The 17,281-nt window shown below is 31.8% G+C and overlaps 2 protein-coding genes across 2 annotated transcripts; one reads left to right on the top strand and one right to left on the bottom strand.

The window, feature by feature from the left end:
• The first annotated feature begins 2,694 nt into the window (after positions 1 to 2,694).
• On the top strand, positions 2,695 to 7,536 carry LOC139424873 (uncharacterized). The gene has a single exon (XM_071176935.1). The coding sequence runs from the start codon at positions 2,695 to 2,697 to the stop codon at positions 7,534 to 7,536; it is 4,842 nt and encodes a 1,613-aa protein (XP_071033036.1).
• Positions 7,537 to 8,817: 1,281 nt separating this feature from the next.
• Positions 8,818 to 14,450, bottom strand: LOC139424872 (cysteine protease ATG4D-like; the record flags this gene model as incomplete). Its single annotated transcript, XM_071176934.1, is given in 2 exon segments — positions 8,818 to 8,901; positions 13,445 to 14,450. Coding segments are annotated over 2 exon segments (730 nt in total), but the record flags the coding sequence as incomplete, so codon positions are not given.
• Between the last annotated feature and the right edge of the window lie 2,831 nt (positions 14,451 to 17,281).

The following is a 17,281-nucleotide window of genomic DNA, read 5'->3' on the forward strand; positions in this document are numbered from 1 at the left end:
CAGTTTTAATATAGATTCAGCATCTTTGTCACCAATAAAAACACCATTAGAACTACCTATTTGATGTTGAAAGGTTATTTTTGAGTAATAAAAAAAAAAACTTTGTTAAAATATAATGAATCAGTATCAGGGACAATCGCCATACCGCTTAGGTTAAATCAATATCATAATTGCATTAGCATCATAATTGAGAGCAAACTTTTGAAGAGAAAGTCTTTAAAAATTCTTTACATTTGGCTTGACTGCTTAAGTGTGAAGTACAAAAAAAAAATATCCTAGAAACTTTAGGATTGAAAAATAAACGAAGAAAGATTTATATAAAAGATATTATTGTATGAGTTGTTATCATTATTAAGTACCTTTTATTGACTGCTTAAAAAAAAAAAATTTTTTTTCTCCAAGGTTTAAGAAATTTTAAATGGTTTTTCTACAAAACATTATGTCAGTAGACAGGGTCAAGTACAAAAATATAAAATCATAAAACATTATTTAAGAAAAAGAAAGTTTAAAGAAAATAATTAAATAGGAACTTGGGGTACAGCTGTTCAAAACATAACACCTTGCCATCAATGAATCACTTTCCAGAAATGAGAAATTCCTCTAAGTCCATATTTCATAATAGTACAAAATACTCTAAATACAATGTCATAAAGTTATAAAAAAACACTAAGTAAAATTATAAATTTTTGCATAATTAAATACTGTTGCCAGGAAATGTCTGTTACATATTTACATATATTTTTTTATCCTATTACATTTTACCACACTTATTTACATTTTTTAAACTATACAGTTTATGAATACATGAATTTACCAGTAAAAGCTTTTATGAAAATAAAAATAAAAAACATAAACAACGATTTATAATGTCATATCTTTGGTCGATGAAGCAAAATTTTCTTTACAGGCCTAGCAGAATTCTCCTACATTTGTGCTTTTCCTATATTTTGAAAAAATATCATTAAAAAGCTTTTACATTTATCATATTTTTTTTCAGAAAATTTTTAGATATCAGCAATTTTTAGCCATATGAGATCATAAAATAATTTATAATAATTTTCGTTGAGTTTTTTAAATTTTTTTTTATATTCTGAAATTACCTACAAATGTATCGATAATTAAAAATAAGAAACATTTTCAATATCTTCAGCTAAAGTTTTGTGTCAATGCGATCGCAAAAGTGGTGTTAGCACATCCCTTCCTTTACATATGAAGCACAGAAAAAAAAATTCTGGTAAAAAACCATAAGTCTAGTTAATAATATATTAACCAAAATATATCGAGTTTAAACCATTCGTTTTGTTATTTTCCGGTTCATATAGTAAAGGTTAACCAGAAATTCTGGTTTTAAAATTAATTGTTCTTATTAAACACATCTATTTAAAAAATACAAAACTGAAAAGTAACTTTAAATGAATAAATGGTTTTTATGCCAGGGTCTCAGGCAATTTTCATATAGTTATAAATCTTAATTAAAAATTAAACACTTAAAACTGCAATAGTATATTACTTCAAGTGAAGAAACTGACAGTTTCATTAATCTATTTATCGGATTTGAGCAATGCTGGGGTCCCACAAAATTTTTATAAATATTATAGGATCTTCCACATCAAAAAATTTTAGTAACCCAGCTCTAAGGTAATATGATAAAATTACTAAATTCTATCATGCATTACAAAATCATATTATATTGTCTATTTTATTAAAATCATTACCAATGCACTTTAGTAAAAATTATCAAGCCTTTTGGTCTTCCCATAAAGCCAGAAACGTAATAAATTGTATACAATACACAATAAACTCAAGTCATGTATTTTAAATCAAAACAGTTGTTTCAAATAAAAGGTAAAAAAGAGAAAATGTATTTAATTTACATTTTAGTCTTAGTTAGCTTAACATTAAACATGTGTATTTGTTTATAACAAGCTCACTATAACAACCATTCCACCTACTATTCTGAGTTGTTGTTATAACTTACTTTTACTCTACAAATATGTACATAAGTTCTATTTCTAACTTTGATAAGCTTTTTATAATTTTTATTAATATAAAAGGTATCCAAAATTAGCTTTTGACATGTTTGTTGATGAAGAACTCAAAATACAAAAGATATCATAGAAGTTATATGGGTACGAAGATTTTTCTCAAAAACAACACATAAAGTCAATAATATCTGATGTTCCTGTCGAGAAACTGCGAAGAACAATCTAACTTTAAAATTTTAACTGTAACTGTGGCGTGGCGGAAGTTTTGTAAACAGAAGGGGAATGATCGCCTCAGAGTAAAGAGGTTGATATGTTATGCTCATTTCAAAAAAGCTTAATGTTTCGTTTTCAATTATGTTTCTTGTTACGTTTTGTGTTAAATATTAAATGTTTTAAAAAGAAATAGTTAATTCCTTTAATGGCAGAACTTGTTACTTTTTATTATTGACATCTTTTTATTTTTACAAGAGTAGCGATCCTTTTTAAAGCGAAAGAAAAGCTTTCCATCTTCTCACCGGGAAAATTGAAGAACAACAGAAATTGCAGGTAAGGTAATTTTGCCTTTACCTTTAATTAAGAATTATTATTGAATTTATTTGAGTTGATTGATAAATAATTTTTTACATGGCATCCCTGCTGGGACTGAGAAGACCGATTAGTTTTTCTTAAAAGATCGTGTATTTATCGAATTGATATATAATTTAAAAAGATGTCGGCAGATGAGAAAATTAAACAGTTAAAAAGAAAACGAGGTTCCTTAAGAACAAGCGTAACAAATACACTGACTAAATTAGATGCAGAACTTTCGAAAACGGAAGATATAAATGTCAGTGTAATCGAAGAAATAATCGAAACATTAACAAACAAATTTGATTCTTTGAGTTCTGTTGATAAAGAACTAGAACCACTCTTCAACGATGATGAATATCAATCAGAATTTGAAAAAACAGAAGAGTATCAAGATAAGGTAGTTATTTCTAAACTAAGAGCAAAAAAGAAAATAAATGAAATGCAAACGTCAGTAAAGAGTATGGAAAGCGAAAATATAACCTTACAACGTTCAATAAATAAAACAGAAATAAACGAATCAGCAGCAGAAAAGGTGCGCATTCAACTCCCGAAACTGAGTATCGCGAAATTTTATGGTGATGTCAGCCAATGGCTAACCTTTTGGAATAGTTTTGAAACAGCGATACACAATAATGAATTATTAGATAAAGTGGACAAATTTAACTATTTGAAGGCGCATTTAGGTGGGTCTGCTTTAAATACGGTTGAGGGTTTTTCAATTTCAAACGCATCATATGATTCCGCAATTGAATTATTAAAAGATAGATTTGCTAAGAAAGATTTACTTATTCACACACATATGAGCGCTATTTTAAATATGCAACCGTTGAAAAGTTCAAACGATATTCGCGCGTTTAGAAAATTTTATGATAATTGCATGACACATATACGCAGTTTAGAATCATTAGAATTAAAACCGGAAAATTATGGAAGTGTATTGTGTCCTATGTTGCTTAAAATATTACCCCCAGATTTAGTATTAGAGTATAATAAAATCGAAAATGAAAATGTATATTCAGATATAAAAGAGCTTTTAAATTTTCTTTCGAAAGCATTAAGTTGTAGAGAACGCTCAATTCAGATGAGTACAGTAAGTGACCTTGGAAATAAATATCAAGTGGATCGGAGAAATCCGAGACATATCAGTCGGCGCCATAATGAAGAAATAAATTTCTCCCCCTCTAGTAGAAAGTTAAATATTCAATCACGTGAAAATGAGAAACCGAAATATACGGCAACAGATTTATTGAGCTCTGAGATGAAACAGAACAGGAATAAAAAATCTTTCTGCGTTTTTTGTGAGGAACCGCATGATTCAGCGAGTTGTAAATTAGCAATGAGTTTATCGTTAGAAGAAAAAAAGAATATTTTGAAAAAAAGACGAGCTTGCTTTCGCTGTTTAATTATGAATCATAGGGCGGATCAGTGTTATTCAAAAATTGTTTGCACATTTTGTTCGAAGCGCCATGCATCAATAATGTGTTATTTAAATCATGATTTAAAAGGGAATGAATCCGATAATTCTGATAATAGTAATAAACTTGTTGAAAGTAGTGTTTTAACTAATAATTGTTGTTCTAATGAAGTTTATTTACAAACTTTAATTGTATATGTTCATGGTCAGAATTCTAAACATTTAGTAAGAATAATTATTGATTTGGGTAGTCAAAGATCATATTGTAGTAAATTTATTGCTAAAACAATGGGTTTAAATTGCATTGGGGAGGAAACTGTCACCCACGGACTTTTTGGAGGTATTGAAAATACTGAACAACATAAGCGGTATAGTGTTAAGCTAACTAGCCTGGATGAGAAATTCAGCTGTGAATTTGACGTGATGGATCAGAAGCAGATTTGTGCTCCTATTCCTAAAATAAGTGATTCCAACTGTAAACGTGAATTAAAAGGTATGGGTATTTTTGCAAGTGATATCGAATTAAAAGGGAATTCTTGTTTATATGAAAAAAACCCAAATGAAATTCACATACTTATTGGGGCAGATCTTGCAAGTACCTTGCTAACGGGGAATATTAAACATCTATCAGGAGGGTTAGTAGCTGCGAATACGCGTCTTGGGTGGACAGTGCTGGGAAAATCTGTACGAGAAAACGCATTTAATACTCCTCAGTTATTATTGACTTTACATGTAGATTATGCTAAAATATCGGATCTCTGGGAGTTAGATTCTTTAGGAATTCACGATATGAGTGAAAAACAAACAAAAACAGAAACCCAAGAAATTGTTCTAAAGCATTTCCAAGAAACATTAACCAGAGATCAAAGCGGTAGGTATCAGGTTTGTTTACCTTGGTTGGAGGGTCGTGTAACATTGTCGGATCATAAAGAATTGGCCAAGAAAAGGCTTAGCAATACCGTGCAATCGCTTAATTCTAGTAATATGTTAAAGGCGTATCAAGATGTATTTGATGAGTGGGAAAAAGAAGGCATTATAGAGCAGGTTTTGTCAGATCATAACAATATAAATAATGCAGAGTCCGCAGAGCACTTCTTACCTCATAGACCAGTCATCAAAGAGAATTCAACGACTAAAATTCGTCCCGTGTTTGATGGGTCAGCTAAAACTCGTAATTCTTTATCGTTAAATGAGTGTATTGAAAAAGGGCCAAATTTGATAGAGCTAATACCATCAGTTTTAAATCGTTTTAGATGGGGTAAAATCGGTGTTATAGCCGATATTCGCAAAGCCTTTTTACAAATAAGCCTGCAAGAAAGTGATAGGAATTTTTTGAAGTTTTTATGGTGGAGAGACGGTGACCCTCGCAAATTAATTACTTACAGGCACTGTCGCGTTGTTTTTGGTGTTTCGTGCAGCCCTTTTCTGCTAGCTGCCGTTTTAAACCACCATTTGGAAAACGTACCAGAAAACTTAAAGCATTTGGCTAAGAAACTAAAAGACTCCATGTACGTGGACAATTGTGTAGCAAGTGTTGATTCTGTTGCAGAACTAGAATATTTTCGATCAGAATCTCAGAAACTGCTAGCTTCTGCGAAATTTGACTTGCGTGGCTGGATAGATAATGCACACACTTCAGAGAATAAAGTTGAGGAAAATTTACAGGTTACGAATTCCGAAAACTTTAAAGTCCCAGTTTTAGGGCTTTTGTGGAACTTTAAGAACGATACGTTGTCTTGCGATATTAACGATATCAGTATCGATGATAAAAGCATAACTAAGAGAAAAATATTATCATTGGCACATAAGATATTTGACCCTATTGGGTTCACGTGCCCAGTGACTCTAATACCGAAACTACTTCTCCAAGATTGTTGGAAAGCTCAAGTCTCTTGGGATGCTGAACTGCCGAAAGATATCGTTCAAAAGTTTAATAATTGGAGAAACCAAATCTCAGATTTGAAAGACATTGAAATTCCTCGAAATTACTCATGCTTGGATTTGAATGACGCAAAATTGACTTTGCATGTTTTTTGCGACGCATCCAAACTTTCTTATGCTACTGGAATTTTCTTGAGAGCAGAACGGGGAAATGAAGTGACTTGTCAGTTACTACAAGCTAGATCACGAGTGGCACCATTAAAGAATGTGTCTATCCCGAGATTGGAATTACTCGCCTGTAACATCGGAGTGAGACTAGCAACATCTGTAAAAAATGATCTGAACTTGAAGGATATCCAGACATTTTATTGGTCTGATTCCATGGACGCATTGTATTGGATAAAGAAAGAAGGTCCATGGGTTGTATTTGTGACCAATAGGGTAAAAGAAATAAGAGCTTTGTCCCAAGTTAGTGAATGGAATTATGTTCCAGGAATTCAAAACCCGGCCGATTTACCTTCTAGGGGGTGTTCGGTGAAGACGCTTATCAAGGGAAAATGGTGGCAGGGGCCACCATGGCTGAAAGACTCTAGAGACCGCTGGCCTAATTACAAATTGATTCCAGATGAAAAGGTGATAAACTCTGAGAAGAAGAAAATTGTCGTGTCTTCCTTGAATAAAGAAAATGACGAATACTATCATCGCATTTCTTCGTACAAAAGAATAATAAGAATCACTGGTTGGATTTTAAGATTTTTCAGAAATGCTAAGACACCTAGTGATAAAAGGTCTGGACAACTATGTGCTGAGGAACTGAAGAAGGCCGAACTTAAAATTCTGAAGAAAGTTCAGGATGAAGAATTCTTTGGAGGAACAGAAAACCAATTGAAGTCTCTAAAAATTATAACAGACAATGATGGTCTCCTAAGGGTTAAAACCAAAGTTTTCATGAGAATAGATGAAGAGGATTTTAGACTTCCACTACTTTTACCATCAAATCATCACGTGGTAAAAAGTCTAATAATCAGTAAACATCAAGAGTTAGGACATGCCGGAGTACCATTTTTAATGACTGCCTTAAGAGAAAATTATTGGATCTTAAAGAGTAGAAGAACCATAAAGAAAGCCATAAAGATATGCGTTGTATGCCAAAGGTTCAATTCAAGACCAGCTAGTATTCCTGAAGGACCATTACCGGAAGATCGAGTAAAGGAAGAGTCTGTTTTTGAGATAATTGGTTTAGATGTGGCGGGTCCTTTGTACCTTAAAGAAAGGCAAAAGGTGTGGATACTTCTAATAACATGTGCTATCTACCGAGCAGTTCATTTGGAACTTTTGACTGCTTTATCCACTGACAACTTCTTATTGGCTCTAAGAAGGTTCATTTCACGAAGCGGAAGACCTTCGAAGATCTATTCGGATAATGGGACTAACTTCGTCGGATTTGAAAAACTGCTGAGAAATGTTGATCTCGAGAGATTGAAAGGTGAAATCGCTCCCATCACTTGGAAATTTATACCACCTTCAGCTCCATGGTGGGGTGGTTTCTGGGAACGTTTAGTAGGTCTTATGAAGCAGATTTTGAGAAAAGTGCTGGGAAGAACTTCGCTAAGTTATGAGGAAATGGCTACTGTTTTGTGCGAATGTGAGTCTTCTCAATTCAAGACCACTTACCCATGTTTCTGATGATGCAAATGACTTGAATCCAATTACACCAGCAATGTTTTTGCAAGAAAACAAAAGTAATGATGTTACAGATCTTGACCAATGCAGCCAAGCAGATGGAAAAAGTTTAAATAAACGTTTGGCATACCGGTTAAGAATTTAAAAAGATCTACGTTCGAGATTTCGAGTGGAATACCTAGGACAACTACGAGAAAGTTACAGAAAGAAAAATAACGTCCGTGTTCCGAAAGAAGGTGACATAGTACTCGTATGGAGGGACAACATCAAGAGACTTAACTGGCCGATGGCAAAAATATTGGAAACATATCCCAGTCAAGATGGACTTGTTCGTTTAGCGAAAATAAAGACAAAGTCTGGTGTCTTTATTCGCCCTGTTCAGAAACTGTGCCCTATGGAACTGGATAGTTGTGATACTATTGTCAATAATACTCCAAATGATTGTGTCAACCCTAACCCTTCCGTGAATGATAACTATAGAAAAACTGATTCTGTGACCACTCGAGCTGGTAGGGTTGTGAGAGTGCCTCAACGTTTTGGACAGTAATATGTGTTGAGTTTCAGTGATCGACATCTCTAAAACTCAAGAGAGGAGTGTCGAGAAACTGCGAAGAACAATCTAACTTTAAAATTTTAACTGTAACTGTGGCGTGGCGGAAGTTTTGTAAACAGAAGGGGAATGATCGCCTCAGAGTAAAGAGGTTGATATGTTATGCTCATTTCAAAAAAGCTTAATGTTTCGTTTTCAATTATGTTTCTTGTTACGTTTTGTGTTAAATATTAAATGTTTTAAAAAGAAATAGTTAATTCCTTTAATGGCAGAACTTGTTACTTTTTATTATTGACATCTTTTTATTTTTACAAGAGTAGCGATCCTTTTTAAAGCGAAAGAAAAGCTTTCCATCTTCTCACCGGGAAAATTGAAGAACAACAGAAATTGCAGGTAAGGTAATTTTACCTTTACCTTTAATTAAGAATTATTATTGAATTTATTTTGAGTTGATTGATAAATAATTTTTTACAGTTCCAAAGGGAAGCCTATTTGCTATGGTTCATACATTCATAGTGCATATATTCACAGTAAATTAATACATTTTCTTTCTAAACTTTAGAGCATTAGTATAAGAAAATAAAACTAGTATATTATTAGTACATTAGTATAAAACAAGTGTCAAAACCCTAGGGCAACTAGGACACAATAATCAAAAAGAAAAAAAAAGGATAAAGAAATTCTGCATAAGCATTACAATAATAAGCAATAAATAAAAATTGTTGGTTACTTACCGCTTAATTTGTTATGATAGCAACGTCCAAGAAGCCATGCTGCAGAATCAGTCTTTAGATTAACCTCTCTTTTAACTCGCCATCCTGAAAATGAATTTGATTTTGAAAAAAAAATTATGATAATTAAATCTTAATATGACAGTTAAGTAACAAGAGTCAAGATAAAAATAATGCATTTAACACATCAAAATTCTATAAGTGGATAAAGAAGATTTTATTAATAATAGATAAGATGCTTATCAGTTAGCATAATATTAGTTACAAACACTTCATTATTAATAAATTTCTCTTTCACATAAAGCAGTATATCGAGTTTTGGGAATGGTTATGAAACTGTTTAGCAACAATCATTATATTATAAATCTATAATTCACAAATTTGAAAACATTAAGTGTGATTAGTAAATCACCCAATCACGGCCAAGTACTTAGCCCCATTTTTCAAGGCTCTATCTTTTAACTGGTTAGCATGTGAGCAGGTACCCATCGCTCCTAACTTCTATACTATAACCAATGGGATAACTACAGACTAAGGCAAACAACGTTAAAAAGCACAAAAATAATTATAAAATACAGACAGCTGTTTCGGATGCTCAAAGGGCAACCTTCACCTGTGCAACAGAAAGAAATGAGAGAAAACAGGGTAAATATAAAGAAAGGTGACGTCACAAGAGGGTTTAGAACAACGGCCAATAGGAGGGAAGGGTGAATGGATGACGACGAATAGGAAGCAAGGAACAAAAAGTTGGTTAGGTAGGTTTAATCATAGACTTCCAAACAGGAGAAAGATAAGGAACGCTGGATGGGTCATTGACCAACAGTTTGGAACTTTTGAAAACATGATAAGACTAGTAAAAATCTAAATCAAAAATTGAAGAACAATTTTGAATGACTTTAGAAGAAAAATTAAAATTATGATTAGAGTCCCAACAATGTTTGGCAATAGATGAGTGTTTACATTCTTGTTTTTTGACATAAGCTTCATGTTCCTTGACACGGCACTTTAAGGCACGCTTAGTTTGGCCAATATATGAAAGGCCAAGGCCGGGATAGCCTGGTCGGTAGGGCGCTGGGCCCATATCCAAAAGGTCGTGGGTTCGATCCTCGCCGGCCGAAGACTCCCCGTGTAGTAAATGGTGACTGATGCACGTTAAATCTGTCGAGTCTCAAAGTCCTCCATGTTCCCACAACAAATCAATACCTCTGGGGGTACTGATCCAGGAGTTTCCTTGTCTTCTGGATTGGTTCAAAAATACAAGGCTACGGAGTTGAACGTTAGTAGTCGTAAACCCATGAAATTGGGTCGGCTGTTCAACGACGGTTATAAAATAAAATATATGAAAGGCCGCATTAGCAATTAATTTGGTATATACCGTAGCTACTTGCTGACTTATTTTAGGAAAATAGGGTAAAATGACTAAATTGTTAGAAAATTCTGTGGAAGGTTTATCGGTAAGCGATTGTTCAGTTAAGTTTTTATAAATATTATCAATAATGTTAGGAGAATAACCTCTGTCATGATCAATGGCTTTAATGTAAATTAAATCTGCATCAAGAAAATCAATGTTAGAAAAAATATTAATAGCATGGTAGACAAAAGACCGAAAAGAGGCAAGTTTTTGGTTGGGAGGGTGGGAAGATTTGTAATGAGAGGAAAGAGAAACAGCAAAAGGTTTACGAAAGACAATGGTATGGAATGAATTATCCTTTCGAGTCACAAGAACATCCAAGAAAGGAAGTTTTTGATCAGTCTCTAATTCAAAGTTGAACTGAATGCAAGAATCAATGCTGTTCATAACATTAAGAATTTGGTTTAAATTACAATTATTTTCATCTAACAAAGCAAAACTGTCACCAACATATCTTTTATAATAGGGAAAAGTTAAGATTTTGAATAGTTTACTTTCAAAGTAATGCATATAGATGCCACTAAGTATAGGGTTCAAAGGATTTCCCATGGCAAGACCATTGGTCATACGTTCATATATTGGCCAAACTAAGCCTGCCTTAAAATGCCGTGTCAAGGAACATGAAGTTTATGTCAAAAAACAAGAATGTAAATGCTCATCTATTGCCCAACATTGTTGGGACTCTAATCATAATTTTAATTTTTCTTCTTCTGAAGTCATTTAAAATTGTTCTTCAATTTTTGATTTAGATTTTTACGAGTCTTATCATATTTTCAAAAATTCCAAACTGTTGGTCAATGACCTATCCAGCGTTCCTTATCTTTCTCCAGTTTGGAAATCTATGATTAAACCTAACTAACCACCTTTTTGTTCCTTGCTTCCTATTCGTCACCTTTCTCTATATTTACCCCGTTTTCTCTCATTTCTTTCTGCTGCACTGATGAAGGTTGCCCTTTGAGCCTCCAAAACAGCTGTCTGTATTTTATAAATATTTTTGTGCTCTTTAATGCTGTTTGCCTTAGTTTGTATTTCAGCACAAAGGTCGCCCACTTGTGTATTTAATGGGATAACTTTCAGCCACAATAGATTTTAACCTTCACTTTGGTACAAACACACCAGTTCAGTTAACTGCCAGGAACAAACTCTATACCCACTGTTCTCCACCAGTAAAGTGAGCCACGGCTTTACTAACTGTGTGACTGGTGCAGCAAAAGGGAATAGAAATGCTCGCACTTGCTTTCTTCAGCACTATCGAATCAGAACTGAAAACTGAAATCAAACTGAATACTTCGTAAAGTTCAGGTGCAGTAGGAGTGAGGCTGAGAAATACCTCATCCATAGCACAACTGTTAACTAATTCTTTATTATAAAAACATTAAATGAGAAAAACTAGATGCAAAGAAGAAAACATTTTAAACAACAAAACTAATCATGATAAATAATGCAAAACAGTAGTAACATCTCTTATATCTTTGACTTAAAAGGTTTGATTATTAAAAAATTAACTCATTTTTTAAAATAAAAAACTATGACATTTTTAGTTTAGATTAACTAGTCTAGTTGCATATCATGGTCCCTCATTAGATAGCTTTCCTATATTTAAATTTCCCAACACACAAAAATAATGTTCTATACACGAATTAACCTGAAGTTCAAATATTAGAACATTCTTAAGTTACCATATGGTTTTGCTAATTCAACCGAAACACAGTAACTTTAAATATTGATGATAGCATGCTTTTTTTAATCAAATTCATAATTTCTTATATCTTAGACTATAAAAATTGTGTTTCAGCGCAGTAAAATGCTTTTAAAGTAGGGCCAAATAAAAGAAAGTAAATAAAATTGTGATAATCTAGTGACTTTATTAGTGTTGGAATAAATGTTTGCAAATGTTGCAATTCCTGACTAACACATATAACAGAGTTAAAATATTTACTATGGAATAAAACATGCTGATAAATACAACAAAGAGAAAATGTTTTTAAAAAATAGAATGTGTATTAGAACAATAGACTTTCAAATCATACACATCATACTGAACAAAATCATACTGAAAAAAAGATGTGGCATAACAACAAAAGTAAACAGAAGGCAATTAAAAAATGGACAATAATTCTTATTTTAAGAATAAATATATAATTTGGGTTTTCAAGAAATTTAACTTCTTTTAGCTTTTAAAAATTAATTTTTAAATATTAGGCCTGGACTTTAATCATTTTGAACAATGCTATAAAAAGCACAGCTTCTGTTTTTTTTTTAATTCTTTGAAACTTTATTGCCAAGCTCAGTTTTTTTTCTTCTTTTTTTAAAAAAAAATTAAATAAAGATAAAAACAAAATTTAACAAAAGTTTATAACAAATATAATTTTTATTTATTTCTGAAGAAATACAGTTTTACCTTAAAATAAGATAGCTTTTGTTGACTTACCGAACCAATCACCAAAAGCTAATTAATAATTAAAGAAACAAACTCTAAAAATACAATTATTAAATTTTTTTTGTTAGAAAAAAAATCTAATGTTTTTGACAAAAATATTTGTAAAGCTTGGCACCTTGAAAAACAATCGCTATTAAAAATTTAATCATTAAAAATGGGAGATATTTTCCATCTAAAATTTCAGAAAAAAGAAGGATCTCAACTAAACAAAGTAGGAAAAAAAAATTGAGAATTTCATAGGATTTCTAATTTGGTTAATTTTAAAAATTAGCATTCATTTCTTGAGACTAAAATAATACAATAATTAGTTTTTAACATTAGTGTATAAAAAATACTTACACTGAATGATGCATCAATAAAAAGGGCCTCAAAAAAATCGTGTCAAATATAGAGTTAGACATAAATCACAATTTACAGATTTAGTAGCCAAAAAGTTATGTAACAAATAAATACTTATTGATTCATGTGATAATTTTAACTAGATTAAAAACACGTTATTTTTTTAGTTAGTTATATTTATTTATTAAACTCTATTATTATGATAAATTAGAGTTTTATTATAACAATGCATTTATATTTATTTTTTTAACAATAAAAATAACAGTAAATGACAAATAAACACTACTTAACAATGAACACAGAAACACCCACTGAAAAGTAAATAATTATAAAGCACATTTAGAAAGTAAGCACAAAATATATTATATGAGTATGTTACATTTATACATATACTAGATGATCTAACTCCTAATAAGAACCTCGAAAAAATTATAAATTACCATATTTCACATTATTCCACATAGAACGTAACTTTGTTTTCATCTGATTTGGAGAATTGCTTTCATTCTTTCTAAAAAAAGAGTTATTTTGCTTTCCTAAAGAAAAAAACTCTTTAAATTCACTAGAATGAGTAGCTTCATTCAAACCATCAGAGTTTCTGGGCTTGAGAAATTTATCGTAGTGAGTATTTCCAGCAAAAGCATAGTCAGAAACTGAATTTGATTTGTTTTCAAATACATCATCTGTCCCGGAAGTTAGTTGTGAATTGGCTGTTAAGGGAAAATGAAATGAACTACCTTTCTTATCTGATTTGTAATTCGATTGAATTGAATTATTTAGTTTTGAAGATTTTTCAGTTGGATGATTGTCACATGGCGATGGGGGAAATCGCACATTATCTAATGAATATGGTTTTTTAAAGGTTTTCTCATTATCACATGATGGCGATTTACTGCTCAGGGAATCAACATATCCATCAGGACGTTCCAGCAATTGATATTCTGAACAATTGGAGGCAATATCTGTTGATTCATTGTAACAGTATTCATCACACAGAATATTTTCAGCTTGATTCGAATGAAATGGAACACTTTTAGTGTCAGTCAAAGGTGGAATTTGTTGTCTGGAAGACCTTAAAGTCGTCATTGAATAATAAAGATATTATTTTTAAAACATTCATTCAACAGAAATTGAACATGCCCATGACCCATACTTCTTCACACATGACATTACAATATTTACCATTAAAATTCGTCTGTTATGTTGATGTTGAGAAATCTCTGATGATAAAGGAGAAATATTAAGGTATTCGGTATACGCTTCAACTTTACTCTCTAGAATAATTTTTCTTCTGTCAGGGCTTCCGTGGAGCGGTCACGTGCTCTATTCTACCAATTAGAGCCCCTGAATTAGACCGGCCGACTTATCATTTATTTTGGAGCAAAAGCTTTTCCTCCAATAATGAACAGCTACAAGATTCGGTAACTTATCGCTGAAAACGACTTTAACCTCAACTAGAGTGCCTAGAGTAAAAGAGTGTGGACAAGGAAGAAACGATTTCTGATTGGTGGAAAGAAAAACTTTACCGCCGGAGGCGAGAGTGGAAAATTCGCCATTGGAATTACACGGAGTGAAAATTATCTGCCTCAAAAAATTTATGTTCTGCATTAATAAAGGCATGTAATAAGTTCATTACTTACTTTTTTTCAATGAGAAACTTCACTGTTACAGTAAATGTAAAAATCATGGCTGAAAATTTGGACAGTTATTAGAATTTATCCTTATTATTACTTACTTACGTGCATATAAAGTTTTGTTTATCTCATTGTAAAGAGAACAAGGTGATGAAATAACTAATGATTACATAAGAATAAATGTATTTACTTCTAATAAACATAATTTCTATCTAAATTACTAATAAATTTTAAGATTTGAGCATCTTTTTATCAAAACTTCAGAATTGCAGAGTTTGGCGATATTACTTTGAAATGTTGGCGCGTTACAATGTTCGCCAAGTAGCATTTGCTTACTTTTCGTTACCAACTTGATTAAATACTAGTTTGTTTTAAATTTCAACTAATTATCGAAATTTTTGTTTACAATTTGTTGAAATAAGCCATACCTTTGTAGGTGAACATGCGATAATTTTTTCCAGGAAAAAGTAATAAATAATAATAAATTATGTTATTCGTTTTATTGATTATTATTTCTGAAATAAATAACATAATCATTATTAATTTTTATATTTTATTTAAGGCATTTATTTAAAGCTAAAGTCTTTTCATAAGGCTCTTTTTTTTTTCATTGACGTTGATTTTTCAACAATGTGAGATGCTAATTTTTCTTACAATGTTTCTTAAAAAATCTGTAATATCATGTGCTTTCCAATCTTAAAGTTTATATTATTAATATACTTCAGTTCCTTAGTATATACTCTTAGAATAACAGAACCTCAGAATAACACCAAATGAGCGAGTAGCGCCAATTTCGGTGTATTATCTGGCAACCCCTTTGGACAAAAATATGACGGCAGCGCATGCGCTCTTGGATATTGTCATCACTCTTTTCAATACAGGCACTCTAACCTCAACTATAGGATAATCGGTAAAGAAAAGCATGCAACGATTAACATTGTTTTTCGGAAACTTCTTTTTTTATGCGTATCTACCTATATGCTTCTATGCTTCTTTACTCTCTAGAATAATTTTTCTTCTGTCAGGGCTTCCGTGGAGCGGTCACGTGCTCTATTCTACCAATTAGAGCTCCTGAATTAGACCGGCCGACTTATCATTTATTTTGGAGCAAAAGCTTTTCCTGCAATAATGAACAGCTATAAGATTTGGCAACTTATCGCTGAAAACGGCTTTAACCTCAACTATAGGATAATCGGTAAAAAAAAAGCATGCAACGATTAACATTGCTTTTCGGAAACTTTTTTTTTATGCTTATACAAATTCACTAGAAATTTTATGACCGATTTAAAGTTTTAAATAAAAAACTGCGCATGTGCTATGTGCCAATTACATAATTTTTTTTAATTGTTGTTGTTGTTGTTACTTTACGTCGCACTAGAGCTGCACAATGGGCTATTGGCGACGGTCTGGGAAACATCCCGGAGGATGATCCGAAGACATGCCATCACAATTTTGATCCTCTGCGGAATGGGTGGCACCCCCGCTTCGGTAGCCCGACGACCTGCGCGCGAAGTCGAGCACTTTACGGTAGCACAGTTTAACGAGGACCAATACCGCACACCCTCGGTCCCTACGCAGACTGATCCAAGTGATCACCCACCCGCACACTGACCGTAGCCAGTGATGCTTGACTTCGGTGATCTGCTGGGAACCGTGTCTTAACGATCAGTCCACTGCGGGACTCATTTTTTTAATAAACGATTTAAAAGTAAATTTGGTACTAAATTTTATATTTCAGTTAGATCTGAGTTTTTTAAATTTCTTTTCAGATTTTTTTTAACACAACTAAAAAGGGAGAAAAACATGTTTTGACCTGAAATATTTTTAAGTATGTTTTTAGAATGAAAATAATTAAATTTCTCGTGCAATATTCTAAATGTAAACGTCTACAATCGTGAGAAGCAAGAAATTTTGTTTCAAAATCAAGAATTGATTTAAAATTAGTGTTTTTAATTGAGACATTGAATTTTCTCTAAAGCATTTAAAGACAAGACGAATTAAGATTTTTAGCCAATATTATTATATAAATAGAATTAGTAGAATAAATAGAAACTAGAGTTTGATGGGGAGGAGAAGAAACGACGCATGATAAATTTTTAAATAATTTATTTAAATAAGCATCTGATTTCAGAACACATTTTCAAAACATTTATTCATTTGGAACATTGGAAATTGTTGGAATAGCATCAGGTCTAAATTTATTGTTTCCATCTTTTTTATTTATTTCTCGTTGAGTTTCTTCAAAATGAACCTGCAAAAATATTTAGAATACTTTTTTTTATTTTCATACTTAAATTAAATCAAATTTAAAAAAAATTAGAGTTTACAATTTACAAACATACTCCTATGAAATTTTCTAACACAGAAACTAATTATTTCAGCAATTTAAAACAAGAAAAAAACTTGATAGACCCAAAAACATATGAAAGATCGTATATTAAATAGATTTCTTATGATAAATGAAAACCGTTTGAATTTTAGGCGATATATTACCATGAATAGCTAAAATTCAGACTTAAATAAGCCAAGATTAAAAAAGTAACCANGTATATTAAATAGAATTTCTTATGATAAATGAAAACCGTTTGAATTTTAGGCGATATATTACCATGAATAGCTAAAATTCAGACTTAAATAAGCCAA

This window comes from Parasteatoda tepidariorum, unplaced genomic scaffold, assembly GCF_043381705.1.
Source record: "Parasteatoda tepidariorum isolate YZ-2023 unplaced genomic scaffold, CAS_Ptep_4.0 HiC_scaffold_490, whole genome shotgun sequence".
In the NCBI taxonomy this organism is placed as follows: Eukaryota; Metazoa; Arthropoda; class Arachnida; order Araneae; family Theridiidae; genus Parasteatoda; species Parasteatoda tepidariorum.

Bases quoted from the DNA above. Each gene is read 5' to 3' on its own strand.
- LOC139424873 (XM_071176935.1), top strand. From the start codon at position 2,695: ATGTCGGCAGATGAGAAAATTAAACAGTTAAAAAGAAAACGAGGTTCC.